Source organism: Chlamydomonas reinhardtii, chromosome 2 (assembly GCF_000002595.2).
Source record: "Chlamydomonas reinhardtii strain CC-503 cw92 mt+ chromosome 2, whole genome shotgun sequence".
NCBI lineage: Eukaryota > Viridiplantae > Chlorophyta > Chlorophyceae > Chlamydomonadales > Chlamydomonadaceae > Chlamydomonas > Chlamydomonas reinhardtii.
Window position 1 is genome coordinate 8905478 of NC_057005.1, and position 16507 is coordinate 8921984.

Genomic DNA, 16507 nt, shown 5'->3' on the forward strand with positions numbered 1-16507 from the left:
CCAGGGGGCGCTACAGTTAAGGGTCGGTTGCGGCCCGTAGGCTGTTTCTGCCATGGAGTGCAGTGCCGAAGCACCGGAGCGCAGCAGGGTTCCTCCATGCCGATTGCCCAGGTCGCCATTATGTGTGACCCAAACTAAACCAAACCCAAAACTAAACCAAACCCAATGAAAACGAGCGGAGCACAGGCAGAGGCGGGGGTGTTGCAAGGATGTTTGGAGAAGCGGTACGGGGGGGGGGGGAGCAGGGGGTCCAGATGCTCACCAGAGGGGGACTGGCGAAAGGAGGGACTGGCAGGGAGGGCTGAGGCGGGCGGCTGAAGCTTGGGGCGTGGGGATATTGGTCGTGTGTGCGCGCCAGTGCGTTGGTATGGAAGAGCATTAGAGCAAGCTCTGGGCATCATGGGGGGGGGCATCAAGGAGGGAACGAGGGAGGGCGGCCGGCGGCACGCGTGGGGTGGGGCGAGGTGTGTGTTTGTGTGTGTGTGTGTGTGTGTGTGGCTGTGGCTGTGGCTGTGGCTGTGGCTGTGGCTGTGTGTGTGTGGACTGGCGGCACGCCTGCCTGCCTGCCTGCCTGCCTGCCTGCCTGCCTGCCGTGGACAGGGGAGGGGGCACTCGGATTTGGGGCGTTGTGTGCGCCCCATGACTAATGCCTCATGGCACCATGGTGTGCCGGATGTGCCCTGCACAAACCAGCCATCACACACTGTCCTGCGTGCATGGGTCGTGCTCCTTAACCAACCATCATCACACCAGCCACCACACCACCACACCGCGCCAACCACCACACCAGCAGGCCTGCCAAGCGCGAGCCCCTGCCGCCTCCCTGTCAGCCCCAGCAACCCATCAGCTCCCCAACCACACAGTCTTGTCTCCTTCCCCCATCCCCTAAGTATTATCGCTTGCAACTAACGCCTCTGCTTGTGCTCCGCTAGATTTCGTCGGTTTTGGTTTACCGTAGTTTGGGCTGGTATTTGCAACCCGCCCTCCCCTTCCCTCCGCGCTCTTTTGCAATGGGTTAGGGCTGGTATCTACAGCCCTCCCGCCGGCCCTTCCCTTCTCCCGCCATCCCCTTCCCTCCCCCCCCCCCAACGCGCCTGCTATACTACTGTTCCTAGCTACGCCTTCACTTCTTAACCCAGGTAATCATGAACGTAACCCCTGCCCCGCACCCGTGACAGGATCATCTTCGGCCTAGATTACTGCCATCTCAAAGGAGTGGTCAACCGTGACCTCAAGCCCGAGAACCTGTTGCTCAAGCTGACGCCGGAGGCCAGCAAAAGGCACAGGTGGGCACAGGGCAGGAGGCGGGCGGGTGGGGCGGGCGGCGGGCTTGGTGGTGTAGGTTGTGGAGTTTGGGGGGAGGGTGGTAGGTGGGGGCACTTGGCTCTAGGCCTCCTTTCTTTAGACACCAGCAAAGATGGGTCTGATGGTTTCTAAGGCCCTCAGCCGGCTCTTTGGCAAGAAGGAGATGCGCATTCTGATGGTGCGTCCAGCCCCGCCCTGACACCTGGGCCCGACCGCTGACCGGAGACTATGCCCCGCGCAGGTCGGTCTGGACGCCGCTGGTAAGACTACCATCCTCTACAAGCTGAAGCTGGGCGAAATCGTGACGACTATTCCCACCATCGGTAAGGGGAGAGATCACCACCCGTAGCAGTGTGCAGCGCTGACTCGAGGCGACCGCAGGCTTCAACGTGGAGACTGTGGAGTACAAGAACATTAGCTTCACCGTGTGGGATGTCGGTGGCCAGGACAAGGTTCGTTTCGCTGCTTGGCCGCGAAGTTTGGCGGGGACTTGACTCGCTGTCTTCTCTGTTGCAGATCCGCCCTCTGTGGCGGCACTACTTCCAGAACACTCAGGGCCTCATTTTCGTCGTGGACAGCAATGACCGCGATCGTATTGGGGAGGCCAAGGATGAGCTGCACCGCATGCTCAACGAGGTGCGCTGGAGGACTGCGGGATGCTTACTGGGGCTCCGCGATGAGCTGCTACGTTCATCACATTGATGGTGCTGACTTGCATGGTATGCTTTCGGGTATGCAGGACGAGCTGCGGGACGCCGTGCTGCTGGTCTTCGCCAACAAGCAGGACCTGCCCAACGCCATGAACGCGGCGGAGATCACGGAGAAGCTGGGCCTGCACGGCCTGCGCCAGCGCCACTGGTGGGTAGCGTCCGGATGCCAGCGAAAACGTGTCAAAGGCGGGCGGGGGGTTCCAGCGTTGTTGTATGGGGGGAGCTGCGTGGGAGCTGCGGGTACCTGGGCTGTTCTCAAATCTGAATGCCCAGACCAGTTTGCCTGGAAGGTGGCAGCACACGAGGATTGAACGCACATAACCGTGTCAAGGGTTTGTGGGCTTGGACGGCAAACACCAACTCGTGCTGCGGCTAGAAAACCCGACAGCGTGGGGATGCATACCTGGCAGCGTCATTACGAGTTGACCGTGGACCTGACGACGGTGTGTGCATTGGTTTGGCTTGCAGGTACATCCAGTCCACGTGCGCCACCAGCGGCGAGGGCCTGTACGAGGGCCTGGACTGGCTGAGCCAAAACATCCAGAACAAGTCGTGAGCGAGCAGAGTGGTACAGTGAGACAGACTAGCGAGATGTGGCTGATGAGGGCGTGGGCCATGGCTGCGGCCCCAGGTACAGGAGTTCTGGTGGGTGGATGTGTCGGGATGCGTGGTGCGCGTCGTCATGCAGTCGGGTGGTCATGCGCGGATAGCCATCGCAGCGCGGGCTCGCAATGCCATTAGCCTGCTAGTAGATGTGCACATCGCGGGCATGTTAGATTGTTTAGGTCCCTTATGCTGAACCATTATTTCTCCAGAAAAAGGCATGCAATACCCTGTCGCTTGCACGGTGACGCTTGACCCCTGGCATGGGTAGTGCGGTGTTGTGGAGGGCTCTGCCATTTCAGGGCCCGCATGTAACTTTAACCGCATGTGACATATTGACTTTCATCGGAGGCGCGCTGTGTCCTGGGGCGCTCCTTGTGGGGTAGACATTGGGCGGGTGCGCTTGTGGGAGCGCCGGCGCGCAGGTTTGCAGTGATGCCTGGGGTCCACATCAGCCTTCCTTGCAGTCTACCATGATTGAGATGCTCGCAACTGCAAGGCAGGTTGACCTGCAGACGTCAATGTGACCACCCACCACGACCACCATAATGAAGCGCAGCGCTAACTACTCCGGCTACGTCCAGAGCTCGGATAGCTGGGCTCAGGGGGTAAGTTCGTCTTTAAAGCATTCTCAATACGGGGAAAGCCGCACATGCACGCGCACCTCCGCTCACGCCCACCGCCGCATGAAGGAAAGCCGGGGGAACGCATGGTGCGCCGGGCTGGATACGGTGTATGGCTCACATGCACGCGCACCTCCGCTCACGCCCACCGCCGCATGAAGGAAAGCCGGGGGAACGCATGGTGCACCGGGCTGGATACGGTGTATGGCTCACATGCACGCGCACCTCCGCTCACGCCCACCGCCGCATGAAGGAAAGCCGGGGGAACGCCTGGTGCGCCGGGCTGGATACGGTGTATGGCTCACATGCACACGCACCTCCACTCACGCCCACCGCCGCATGAAGGAAAGCCGGGGGAACGCATGGTGCGCCGGGCTGGATACGGGGTAAGGCTCACATGCACGCGCACCTCCGCTCACGCCCACCGCCGCATGAAGGAAAGCCGGGGGAACGCCTGGTGCGCCGGGCTGGATACGGAATAAGGCTCACATGCACGCGCACCTCCGCTCACGCCCACCGCCGCATGAAGGAAAGCCGGGGGAACGCCTGGTGCGCCGGGCTGGATACGGGGTAAGGCTCACATGCACGCGCACCTCCGCTCACGCCCACCGCCGCATGAAGGAAAGCCGGGGGAACGCATGGTGCTTCGGGCTGGATACGGTGTATGGCTCACATGCACGCGCACCTCTGCTCACGCCCACCGCCGCATGAAGGAAAGCCGGGGGAACGCCTGGTGCGCCGGGCTGGACACGGAATAAGGCTCACATGCACGCGCACCTCCGCTCACGCCCACCGCCGCATGAAGGAAAGCCGGGGGAACGCCTGGTGCGCCGGGCTGGACACGGAATAAGGCTCACATGCACGCGCACCTCCGCTCACGCCCACCGCCGCATGAAGGAAAGCCGGGGGAACGCATGGTGCGCCGGGCTGGATACGGTGTATGGCTCACATGCACACGCACCTCCGCTCACGCCCACCGCCGCATGAAGGAAAGCCGGGGGAACGCCTGGTGCACCGGGCTGGATACGGTGTATGGCTCACATGCACGCGCACCTCCGCTCACGCCCACCGCCGCATGAAGGAAAGCCGGGGGAACGCCTGGTGCGCCGGGCTGGATACGGTGTATGGCTCACATGCACGCGCACCTCCGCTCACGCCCACCGCCGCATGAAGGAAAGCCGGGGGAACGCATGGTGCGCCGGGCTGGATACGGTGTATGGCTCACATGCACGCGCACCTCCGCTCACGCCCACCGCCGCATGAAGGAAAGCCGGGGGAAAGCCTGGTGCGCCGGGCTGGATACGGCGTATGGCTCACATGCACGCGCACCTCCGTTCACGCCCACCGCCGCATGAAGGAAAGCCGGGGGAACGCCTGGAGCGCCGGGCTGGATACGGTGTATGGCTCACATGCACACGCACCTCCACTCACGCCCACCGCCGCATGAAGGAAAGCCGGGGGAACGCCTGGTGCGCCGGGCTGGATACGGTGTATGGCTCACATGCACGCGCACCTCCGCTCACGCCCACCGCCGCATGAAGGAAAGCCGGGGGAACGCCTGGTGCGCCGGGCTGGATACGGTGTATGGCTCACATGCACGCGCACCTCCGCTCACGCCCACCGCCGCATGAAGGAAAGCCGGGGGAACGCATGGTGCGCCGGGCTGGATACGGTGTATGGCTCACATGCACGCGCACCTCCGCTCACGCCCACCGCCGCATGAAGGAAAGCCGGGGGAACGCATGGTGCGCTGGGCTGGATACGGGGTATGGCTCACATGCACACGCACCTCCACTCACGCCCACCGCCGCATGAAGGAAAGCCGGGGGAACGCCTGGTGCGCCGGGCTGGACACGGAATAAGGCTCACATGCACGCGCACCTCCGCTCACGCCCACCGCCGCATGAAGGAAAGCCGGGGGAACGCCTGGTGCGCCGGGCTGGATACGGTGTATGGCTCACATGCACGCGCACCTCCGCTCACGCCCACCGCCGCATGAAGGAAAGCCGGGGGAACGCATGGTGCGCCGGGCTGGATACGGTGTATGGCTCACATGCACGCGCACCTCCGCTCACGCCCACCGCCGCATGAAGGAAAGCCGGGGGAACGCCTGGTGCGCCGGGCTGGATACGGTGTATGGCTCACATGCACGCGCACCTCCGCTCACGCCCACCGCCGCATGAAGGAAAGCCGGGGGAACGCATGGTGCGCCGGGCTGGATACGGTGTATGGCTCACATGCACGCGCACCTCCGCTCACGCCCACCGCCGCATGAAGGAAAGCCGGGGGAACGCCTGGTGCGCCGGGCTGGATACGGTGTATGGCTCACATGCACGCGCACCTCCGCTCACGCCCACCGCCGCATGAAGGAAAGCCGGGGGAACGCATGGTGCGCCGGGCTGGATACGGTGTATGGCTCACATGCACACGCACCTCCACTCACGCCCACCGCCGCATGAAGGAAAGCCGGGGGAACGCCTGGTGCGCCGGGCTGGTTAAGGTGTATGGCTCACATGCACACGCACCTCGGCTCACGCCCACCGCCGCATGAAGGAAAGCCGGGGGAACGCATGGTGCGCCGGGCTGGATACGGTGTATGGCTCACATGCACACGCACCTTGGCTCACGCCCACCGCCGCATGAAGGAAAGCCGGGGGAACGCATGGTGCGCCGGGCTGGATACGGTGTATGGCTCACATGCACGCGCACCTCCGCTCACGCCCACCGCCGCATGAAGGAAAGCCGGGGGAACGCATGGTGCGCCGGGCTGGATACGGTGTATGGCTCACATGCACGCGCACCTCCGCTCACGCCCACCGCCGCATGAAGGAAAGCCGGGGGAACGCATGGTGCGCCGGGCTGGATACGGGGTAAGGCTCACATGCACGCGCACCTCCGCTCACGCCCACCGCCGCATGAAGGAAAGCCGGGGGAACGCCTGGTGCGCCGGGCTGGATACGGAATAAGGCTCACATGCACGCGCACCTCCGCTCACGCCCACCGCCGCATGAAGGAAAGCCGGGGGAACGCCTGGTGCGCCGGGCTGGATACGGTGTATGGCTCACATGCACGCGCACCTCCGCTCACGCCCACCGCCGCATGAAGTAAAGCCGGGGGAACGCCTGGTGCGCCGGGCTGGATACGGTGTATGGCTCACATGCACGCGCACCTCCGCTCACGCCCACCGCCGCATGAAGGAAAGCCGGGGGAACGCATGGTGCGCCGGGCTGGATACGGGGTAAGGCTCACATGCACGCGCACCTCCGCTCACGCCCACCGCCGCATGAAGGAAAGCCGGGGGAACGCCTGGTGCGCCGGGCTGGATACGGTGTAAGGCTCACATGCACGCGCACCTCCGCTCACGCCCACCGCCGCATGAAGGAAAGCCGGGGGAACGCCTGGTGCGCCGGGCTGGATACGGAATAAGGCTCACATGCACGCGCACCTCCGCTCACGCCCACCGCCGCATGAAGTAAAGCCGGGGGAACGCATGGTGCGCCGGGCTGGATACGGTGTATGGCTCACATGCACGCGCACCTCCGCTCACGCCCACGGCCGCATGAAGGAAAGCCGGGGGAACGCCTGGTGCGCCGGGCTGGATACGGTGTATGGCTCACATGCACGCGCACCTCCGCTCTGCCGCGGCTGCTTGGCGCAGTCACCACCACGCGCCGCCGCCGCTCCCCCCGTTATGCCTGCCGCTCCGTGCAGATCCCGGGCTGATAGCAGCGCGCAGCAGCGGCAGTCGCCAGCCTTCCTCCCCACCCGCGGCCGTGCAACCGGTGACTGCTGGCCATGGGCAGCCGCGGCAGCCACAGCCTCTGCCGCGGCTGCTTGGCACAATCACCACCACGCGCCGCCGCCGCTCCCCCCGTTATGCCTGCCGCTCCGTGCAGATCCCGGTCTGATAGCAGCGCGCAGCAGCGGCAGTCGCCAGCCTTCCTCCCCACCAGCGGCCGTGCAACCGGTGACTGCTGGCCATACTTGGCGGTCGACAGTTTCCTCCTGTGGAACACACATAATAAGAATGTAATCTACTCTTGAAGCCTTCTAGCACACTCACTCGCGAGACACTAGATGGCCAAAGAGGAAGCGAGCAAACGGACACGACTGGACAAGCAAGTAGGCTCAGCGAGATGGTTTATCACCGCTATCACTCTGGGACTACTTGTTACAGTGACGGGAAGCGGCGCCAGGAACGCCGCGTTGTCTGCATGGTTCAGCACTGCGCCTGCATGAGCCACCCACGACTCTGCAATATGACAAGACCGACTCGGAAGCCCACGAGCCCTTCGCCGCACTGCCGAGAACAGCCGCCCGCATGCAAGCGACCCCGCACCCCCCCAGACCCCCGCCAGACACAGCAAAGTACACAAGAACAAACACATGCATTCGAGGAGCCAGACCTGCTAAAACAAAGCGCGTCGAGCTCACTTGGAGCTGCAGCCATGCTCAGGAGACGTGCGACTAGCTCTCGCAAGTCGAGAATTATTAACAGCACTACAGCAATCAGCTGGGCGCTTGTTTTGCTTTCGACGCTCAGCTATATCTTCGCTCGTGCCCGCTGCGAGCTGAGCTGGGACATCCCCGGCCCTCGGAAACAGAGCAAGCTAAAAGTAAACAGCAACACAGCAACCAGTTGGGCTTTTGCTCTAGCTACAATTTCCACTTATATGCTCTCTTGCCGGCGCGCCCGCCAAGCAACGCCCGGAGCCGACACACACATGCGACACGCTGGCAGCAAGAGCAAACGCATCAAACTAGCCACACCCGTTGTCAGAGCCATACACCTCCATGATAAACAGCACGACAATCGCTCCTGCCTCATCCATGCAACCAACAACCTGCTCGGGAAACGCCTTCTCACACCCGCCACAGTCTGCGCCGAATGGGAGCGGGGGTGGCAGCTCCTGCACCGCAACTCCCCAGCCTCAGTGCCCACCTGGGCGACCTACCTGACCGCCACCAGCATAGACTATGGCCTCATAAACCACTGCCTCAAAGCCAACACCTGTTCCCCCCTGCCAGGCCTCCCCCATGTCCAACTCACGGCATGCTCGTACCACGGGGGCCTAAACCAGCACGAAGCACTCAATGCCATCCCCTCCGAGTCCCGCCACATCGGCTTTATTCTTATCCACGGCGGCCATGCCCGAACTGTGAAACATGCAAACGGCCGCTGGTGGCTGCACGACTCCAATGCACCGCGCGCCATCCCCCTCACGAACGCCGACGCTGCACAGCCAGGCTACTACCGGTGGGCGGATCTGGGGCGCGGCCTCGCCCTAACCCTCACTTACACCCGACACCCCGAAGTATCAACCAACTTCAACATCCGGGACATCCCGCCAATCAGGCCCCCCACCACCCGCATCACCCTCTCACACGAGGGCATCCGCATCACCGCTGTCCGCACCAATGAGGTAAACCGCCAGCACGCAGGCACCAAACGCACACGCGCTCCAAACCGCAATGATGCCTCCACCGCAAACAAAAGCGGCCCCACATCCGCAGCCCTCGCACATGACCCCCCCATCAACCCTGCCGTCGCCACCCCTGCCGGCCCCAAGACCACAAACTCCCCTAGCCCGCCTACGAGCGCCAACCCAGGCCCAGCCTGTCAAACCAAAACTGCCACACGCACTGTGCCCAAACCAGTGGGCCCCACAAAGCGCCCCGCCAGGCGTACGCCCAACCCCACCCCTAAACTCCGCAAACTCGCCACTGGCACCCCCAGCGCACCACCACCAGCCAAGAGACTCCACCAGACCACCATAGCAACAGCGCACAAAAGAAGACACACGGCCACACTCCAAAACACACCCAGCGGACCCGCAGACGGCCAAGCCCAGGCCAGCCCCTCCCCACCCCCCGACGGACGCATCTCCATCCTCACCCTCAACACCAGAGAACTGTTGAGCCACCATGAAAGCATCCTCCACACGGTCACCACACGCACCCCCGACATCCTCTTCCTCACCGAAACCAAAATTCCCACCCGCCTCCACTACAGCATGGGCAGCGCGAAAAAGGGCCTCTCCTCGCACTACCAAACCTACACCAGCAACGCACCCTACAACCCACGAGAGGGGACCCGCCCCCATGCCGGCGTCATGGTCGGTGTCACCCACCGCTTTAGCCGCCCGTCCGGCACCACGGACATGAATGCACACAACACAGACGCACGCCTGGCAGGCCACGTCTGCCACATACGCATTGCACCACCACACAGCACGCCAGTACACGCCATCGGCATATACGCCCCCAGCGACGACGCCACCCGCGCTGCAATCTACAAATACTGCACCGACCAAGCCGCCAAAACGACAGCCGCTAAAGAGCATCTCCTTATGGGAGGCGACTGGAACGCAGTGCTGTTCCCCTCCGACCGCAGCACGGGCGAGCTGAACGCTACGGACCGCGCCCACATTGCCTTCGCCACCTCTGCGGGCCTGCACCCACTCACACCGCCCACACACGACCACCCCCGGCCCCACACATACCTACAAGACCAAGCCACGGCACCGCACATGAGCCGCATTGACGACCTACTAGTAAGCCACCACACACACGCCATCATCACTACAACAGGAGGTGGACAGGAAGCGGTGCATGAATGCGGTGATGCCCTCGACCACCGTGCCCTCCTCTCCAGCGTCCCCCTCGCTGCCCTCCGCCTCTACCCCTTCCCCACGACACCTGCCGCCCCCTCCGATCCTGACGCATGGGTAAACTACCATCCACCAACCAAAGACCAACGCGAGAAAGCGCGCATCAAGATGGAGGAAACCATTGGACAAGAGATCGCCGACCTACTGAACACGCTACACCCTGCACACTTCGCCATCACCAATAAGCTATACCCTGCCGGCCTCACCCCTGCCCAAGCCGAACGGAACACCCCAAGCCCTGCGGAGTTCCGCGCCCTTCCCGAAGTTAGTGCTGCCGACACCACGTCCATCAGCAACACACTCGAAACCATCCTCCAAAAGTGCCTGGACGTTCTCAAAACCTACTGCGACAAAAAACCGCCGCGCGCCAGCACTACAAGCCCACGACACCACACGTCAAAAACAGTGACGCGCCTCCTGACTGCCACCAGCAAGCTGAAAGAACGACTCACAGCCGCCCTTACTGCCACAAACGCAGCGGGCGCCACCCCACCCACCACCTCACCTCACCCCGCCCCGACGCCCCCACCCAACACCACCAGCCCCACACCTACCCCGCCGACCCCCGCAGAAGCCGACACACCCACCGCCATCCGGAGTCAACTACTCAACGCACGCACCCTCCTCCGTGCCGCAAAAAAGGAAGCAAGGAAACTCAACACCAAACGGGCAGCCCGCGCCTTCCGACGACTGGTTGCAACACAGCCAAAACGCGCACACCAGAAGATCTTCGATGAAACGGACCAGCCACGCGGCACGCCCGCCCTCACTGACCCCACCACCAAAGAAGTCCACACCGCACCCGAGAAAATCCTGAGCAGCATCCACCAGCACTTCACCGCTCAACTCCTCCCAATCAATGGCCCCCGCACAGGACACTACGACATACCCCACAGCGAGAAACAGTACCCCTGGAGCCGGCCCGACGCACCTGATCGTATGCCGGCCCTATCCAAGCCAACCGACGCACCCGCCACCCTACTGCCCGGCATAGCCGACAGCACAACGTTCTTTGGCTGCGTCAACCACCTGTCCCGCCGCAAGGCCCCGGGGCCCGATGGAATACCCAACGAACTCCTCCAGACAATACCAACCAACCTGCAGACAGCCATCCACCAACTCATGACCCTCATGTGGGTGAAAGCGCACATCCCTACACACTGGACACAGTCCGACACCGTCCTCCTACCCAAGAAGGGAGACCCCCTGCTGATACAGAATAAGCGGCCTATCGCGCTGGCCAACACCCTCTACAAGCTGTACACCTCTCTCATCACCGTAAACGCCGCCCTGTTTAGCGAACAAGCCCACATTTTCACGGAGTCACAAGAAGGATTTCTCAGAGGCCGCAATACCGAACGGCAAGTCCAACACCTGCTCCACGCAATAGAGGACGCCGCCACCACCGGACGCGACCTCTTCCTACTGTACATTGACTTCACCTCCGCATTTAACACGATCGACCATGACAAACTGCTCATCGTCATGCGCGATCTAGGCTACCCCACCGACCTGATTGAGGTGGTACGGGACCTCTACGGCAAGGCAGCCACCAGCGTCCGCACTGAGCACGGCACCACGCCCCCCATCCCCATCCAACGAGGCACAGTGCAGGGTGACGTCCTATCACCCCTACTGTTCATCATCTTTATTGAACCGCTGCTCCGGTGGCTACACGTTGGCGGGCGCGGGTACCAATACGGATGCCTCACCAAAGCCGAAAACGACAAGCATAACCTCAGCTCCGGCGCCTTCGCTGATGACCTGGTCACAGCCACAACCCAAATCTCAAATCTACGAATCCAAGTTGAAAAAATTGAGAAATACGCAGCATGGGGCGGTTTGAAGGTCAACGTCTCCAAATGCCAACTACAAGGCATACTCCACGGCCGCGCGCGCGCCGACCCCACCCTTGGCGGCCCCCGCAGCAAGCCCCACCAGGCAGCGCTCGCCCGGATGCTAGAAGGCCAAATCCGCATAGACGGCACCGCTATCCCATACAAGCCCCCGCATGAATCCTACAAATACCTCGGCATCCACATCACCCCTACCCTAGACTGGAGCGCACAAGTACAGTACATCCGGGAAAAGATTAAGAAGCGAGGGCAACGCATCGCCACATCACTTGCCACACCAGACCAAAAGCTCCGAATGATACAATTTACCATCCACCCAGCAGTGGCCTACAGCCTCCCGTTCATGCCGTACAGCACACATGACGTCACCAGCCTCGACTCCCTGATTGCCAGCACCGCCAAAATGTGCTACGGCCTGAAACGAAGCTTCCCCACCCGCGCTATCCTCCAACCCACCAACGCCCTTGGCCTGGGCGTAGGCAGCATCCGCGAGCTGTATGCCCGCCGCGCCGGCAAGGCTCTCGTCCAGGCCCTGAACGATGGAGGCAGGCTGGGCGCCGTCACCCGCGCCATGCTCCACCTGCAACACAGCGTGGCACAGAAGATACCCGCAGATCAGCTCCGCACACAATGCCGCTTCTATACCAACCTGCGACAGCTGTCGCTGATCACAGACGCGGGCCTGGAGCTGACCCAACAGGGCAGCGCATACCACACTACACTACACGGTTTGTCGGCCCTCCTTGCACGCACCGTGCCGCCAGGCGCCGACGCGGAACAGGCCCTGCCCTTCCGATTGATTCAACCCCTCCTTGAACTCACCAGCGACTTCCGCGAGCTCCTCACTCCGGACCGCACCTGCGTCATCGATGCCAACACTCTAAAAAACACATGGCCGAGGGCCCAAAGGCGGCACCGGCTAGCCCTCAACCGTCTCACTCTCGCACTCCACGCTGAAACCCGAACTCGCGCCAAAACCCACAACAGCACCGCTCCCCTCACCACTGCCCAGCGCACTCTTCCAGATGGACACACCTTCACTGGCCTCCACACGGCCCACACCGCACCTGCCGCCGTCGACTGGGGCACGCTTAACCGCTTCCTCCGCCAGCGCGCCCCCGCCACCGGACAGACTGCTAACGCCGGAGAAACCGCTGCGGCCACCACCGCCGCCGCCACCACCGCGGCGGCCGAGCCTGAGGAGGACCACCACGCCGGCGAGAGCCATGCACCTGCACAAACACGCCGGCCAGGCACACAGCAACGTAAGCGGGCTTGCATTAAGATGGTCAGGGAACCTGAAGGTCGTGGATCACCGCCTGCTGATGCGCCCGCAGCATTTGATTGGGATCCATCGCTCGACCCGCTTACAGAAGCACACTGCGCAGACCTGATCCATACCGCCCCTAGCCTCCTCGGCAAATCCAAGCCCCAAAACCCCGCGGCACACCTCAGAGGCCTGCTCCTCGGCCCCACACCCCCAGCCACATTCACACACCGACACAAGCTCAGTCAGGAGGAGCAAGACGCGTACCTAGCCGCCACGTCCGACACATGGAAGCACTTCAGCGAAACCTACCGCACCAAAGCCCTAACCACCACCAACACCCTATACGGGCAACAGGAGCGAGTACAACAAGTGATAGCGCACACCACCAGCAAAGGCGCGCCCTTTTACCGAGTCCAGTGGGAACCCACCGTCATCACCCCCGGCTCCCTCACCCTCTACGCCCGCAACCGCTACCGCCCCAAACCCGGCGGCCTTACCTGGCTCCTCACCCCAGGTAACGAACCTCGCGTCCTTGTGGAATGGGAAGACTTGGAAGAACCCGCCGCTATCCTGGATGCACAAGACAACAAGCAGGAACTCCTAGACGCCCTTAACGCCCGCCTCGCCGTCCCCCTGGGCCCCCGCCCGCCACCCCCCGCTACGGACACCCACCTAAACCCTGACCAGCGACAGGGCCGCTGGACAGACGCCAGCAATGACACAGCACGAGGGCAACGCACTCTGCGCCACTACGTAGATATCAACGTTGAGCCCTGCAACCCTAGCCGAGACATCCACCCCACGCAAGCATACACCGTCCAGCTCGGTACAGCCCTCGACCCCGGCTCCCCGGCATGCGGCACCCACCTGGCGCATGTATACGACCCCCGCGGACGGTGCATAGGCACCATCAGCGCAGAGCGGCTCAGCCTCCTGTGGCAACGCTACCAGCATGCACAAACAACCTGGCCCGAAGTGCACGCCAAGCACGATCAGGGCAGAGGCTTTGCGGCCGCCATCGCCCGCCTGCTCCTCCGATACAAACCCGGGGGCGGCTCCAAATCCCACCCTGTTACCGAAAAAGGCGAACGCATACTGTGTGAAGGGCTGACGCAAACCCTGCACACAGCAATAGGCAGCACAACGGAGCTCTTCGCATCACCCCTTAACGTCTCGGACGCCGCCACCACCTACTACACACTGTACGAAGAAGACATGCTCTTTGGGGCCAACTATGATGCGTACTCACAGCCATGGGATGGAGTTGCTGTCGCCTGCCCCGAACCCAACACCGAAGACGGAGCTCACGCAGTCCGCTGGGCACTAGCATGGGCCGAACACACCGAACCCCTTACAAACACCCGCAACCCGCCAACCACTGCCACGCTGCTCATCCTCCCCACCCAACGCAACGCGCCATACACACGATACCTCGCCCACCCCAGAGTCACACTCCTTGGCAGCATCTCCGCCACAGCAACACACGCCCTTCTCGGCCAGATCCACAACGACGCAGGCATCACCCTAAAACACGACCTAGTGCTGGTCAGCAATACACCCGGAGCCCAACTCGCCCAGCCCATACGCGACGCCCTAGGCACATCCCTATACCTCTCGGGCATGCCCGTCGACCCGCAGCCCCAACTCACGTGGGCCCACACGCGATGGGTAACCAAGCAAGTCCGCCGGATGACCCGCACCCGCCCGGCGGCACCCCGGGTAACACCCCCTCCCGTACCGGCCACGCCAGCCACCCTGGCCCCCTTCGCGGCCACCCAGCCCCTCCGCCTCAATCCCTATGAAGGCTTCTACACCGATGGCTCAGTGCAGAAGGACGCCCTCGGTCAGCCCAGCGCGTGGGGGGCCGCAGCGATTGATGCCCGCACGCTGCGCTGCTATCAAATCGACGTCAACCCTGGGCAACACGGCTGTAACACCATCACACGATGCGAGCTCTCGGCCATACACCAAGTGCTCAAGCTAGACGAAGTGCAAGCGCTCCCCGAAGTCACAGTATACACTGACTCCGCTGCGTCGCTGTTCCTCATCCGCAAAACAATCAACCAGCCCCAACTCCTCACCTTCAGCAAACACAAAGCGCTGCTGGATAACATCCTCGCGCTACTGAAACGCCGCTCCCACGCCGGCTGCCGGACTAATCTCCTCAAGGTCAAAGCACATTCAGGGATTGCGCACAATGAACTCGCAGATCAGGCGGCGGTGAAAACCGCCAAGGGAGAACAGATACCCGGGGCCAAGTGGCTGGTCGAGGAATCCGATAACGACCCGCGCAGCAAATACTATTGGATACGTAAAACTATGAAACCGACTGTAGAAGGGGTGCCACGAGAGAAGAACGAAGGACACTACGCGCATGACCTCAACCGCGGCATCGCCACGCTTGCGGCCCCGCACATCGCCCAAGGCCACACCCGCGAAACCCTCTACACTGGCTTCGTTGCCAAGGCCATCCCAGACCTGGATATCAAATCCAGCACCCGAACCATGAACCTGCAATCAGGCCGGCACCGCAAGGCCAAACGCTGCATGGACTATCTGTACGGGCAGCTGTGGAACAATAAACTCGCAGCCCGCTTCGGCCGCACAGTCACAGGCCGCCGAGCCCCCCGCGCTGGCCCCGATACCCCCGCCCCATGCCCACTCTGTCGCGGACCCGACTCCGGTGGCCATATACTGGGAGGCTGCCACAACCCCCAACTCCGTGCAATGTACATTAAACGACACAACATTGCAGTCCAGACCATCGCACGAGCCATCTCCCGTGGTGACTGCGGTGGCTGCTACATGGTAATGGACGCCACGTCTAAAGCCGATCTGCCAGACTACGCGGCTGACAACCGCCTGCCGCCGTGGCTGCTCCCCGACCAGGAGGGCAAACCAGCCGGACGCCACCTACATTACCGCCCCGACATCCTACTAATCCCTTCCATCTCCCTCGCCGCAGCCCTAAACCCAAACTTTGTCGTGCTTCCCAGCGAACGCGACACCATCCACATCATCGAAGCAGGATACACCGCCGACACGAACCACGCCGCCAAGCAACACGAAAAAGCACAACAGCACCAGGCCCTTGCAGCCGACCTGCGGGAAGCGGGATGGAAAGTGCAATACACCCCGCAGAGCGCAATCAGCCTCGGATTTGCAGGCACAATCCACAAGGACCTCCATCCCCTCCTCACCTCCCTGGGCGTCACTTCCCACAAAGCCAGGCAGTGCTGCGACACCCTACACGACCACGCAGTCACCACCCTCAACCACATTGTCCTGACCAGACGGCGTCTCGAACGGGGACTGCCACCTGGCGACCCGGGCGGGACGTAACACCCTGGCGGGGTGCAGGCCTGGCCTGCACGCCCGCCTTCACATGCTCGGTAGTGGGGGCGTACAGGAGGCGGGCCTGGCCCACCTCCTCATCTCCCCCCACTCCCTTAATTCACACCACTTGCCT

The 16507-nt window shown here is 62.6% G+C and overlaps 4 protein-coding genes across 5 annotated transcripts; 1 reads left to right on the forward strand and 3 right to left on the reverse strand.

Moving 5' to 3' along the window:
* The first annotated feature begins 1141 nt into the window (after positions 1-1141).
* CHLRE_02g142687v5 (uncharacterized protein) lies at positions 1142-2946 on the forward strand. Of its 2 annotated transcripts, XM_043060180.1 has the most exons (7): positions 1142-1286; positions 1371-1483; positions 1547-1628; positions 1687-1757; positions 1822-1941; positions 2045-2163; positions 2484-2946. In XM_043060180.1, exons 2-7 carry the CDS (start codon positions 1418-1420, stop codon positions 2569-2571), a joined length of 546 nt encoding a protein of 181 aa, XP_042927927.1. In that variant the 5' UTR covers positions 1142-1286; positions 1371-1417; the 3' UTR covers positions 2572-2946. The 2 variants fall into 2 exon arrangements, with proteins under 2 accessions (XP_042927927.1, XP_001691481.1); XM_001691429.2 differs by lacking the exon at positions 1142-1286 and having other exon boundaries at positions 1390-1483.
* Positions 2947-7400: 4454 nt separating this feature from the next.
* Positions 7401-10017, reverse strand: CHLRE_02g142707v5 (uncharacterized protein). The gene has a single exon (XM_043060182.1). The coding sequence runs from the start codon at positions 9979-9981 to the stop codon at positions 9793-9795; it is 189 nt and encodes a 62-aa protein (XP_042927928.1). The 5' UTR covers positions 9982-10017; the 3' UTR covers positions 7401-9792.
* Positions 10018-10091: 74 nt separating this feature from the next.
* Positions 10092-12707, reverse strand: CHLRE_02g142727v5 (uncharacterized protein). The gene is made up of 3 exons (XM_043060183.1): positions 12591-12707; positions 12225-12348; positions 10092-12150 (listed from the first exon to the last, which is right to left on the reverse strand). Exons 1-3 carry the CDS (start codon positions 12633-12635, stop codon positions 12134-12136), a joined length of 186 nt encoding a protein of 61 aa, XP_042927929.1. The 5' UTR covers positions 12636-12707; the 3' UTR covers positions 10092-12133.
* Positions 12708-13123: 416 nt separating this feature from the next.
* CHLRE_02g142747v5 (uncharacterized protein) lies at positions 13124-16507 on the reverse strand. The gene is made up of 3 exons (XM_043060184.1): positions 16466-16507; positions 16239-16284; positions 13124-16140 (listed from the first exon to the last, which is right to left on the reverse strand). The coding sequence occupies exons 1-3, from the start codon at positions 16471-16473 to the stop codon at positions 16006-16008; spliced, it is 189 nt and encodes a 62-aa protein (XP_042927930.1). The 5' UTR covers positions 16474-16507; the 3' UTR covers positions 13124-16005.

Bases quoted from the DNA above. Each gene is read 5' to 3' on its own strand.
- CHLRE_02g142687v5 (XM_043060180.1), top strand. From the start codon at position 1,418: ATGGGTCTGATGGTTTCTAAGGCCCTCAGCCGGCTCTTTGGCAAGAAG. The intron at 1,942-2,044 runs GTGCGCTGGAGG...TCGGGTATGCAG, and splicing joins TGCACCGCATGCTCAACGAG to GACGAGCTGCGGGACGCCGT. The intron at 2,164-2,483 runs GTGGGTAGCGTC...TTTGGCTTGCAG, and splicing joins GGCCTGCGCCAGCGCCACTG to GTACATCCAGTCCACGTGCG.
- CHLRE_02g142707v5 (XM_043060182.1), bottom strand. From the start codon at position 9,981: ATGGTAGTTTACCCATGCGTCAGGATCGGAGGGGGCGGCAGGTGTCGT.
- CHLRE_02g142727v5 (XM_043060183.1), bottom strand. From the start codon at position 12,635: ATGACGCAGGTGCGGTCCGGAGTGAGGAGCTCGCGGAAGTCGCTG. The intron at 12,349-12,590 runs GTGAGTTCAAGG...GCTGTGTTGCAG, and splicing joins GGAGCTCGCGGAAGTCGCTG to GTGGAGCATGGCGCGGGTGA.
- CHLRE_02g142747v5 (XM_043060184.1), bottom strand. The intron at 16,141-16,238 runs GTGAGGAGGGGA...CGCTTCCCGCAG, and splicing joins GGGAAGTGACGCCCAGGGAG to GTCGGCTGCAAGGGCCTGGT.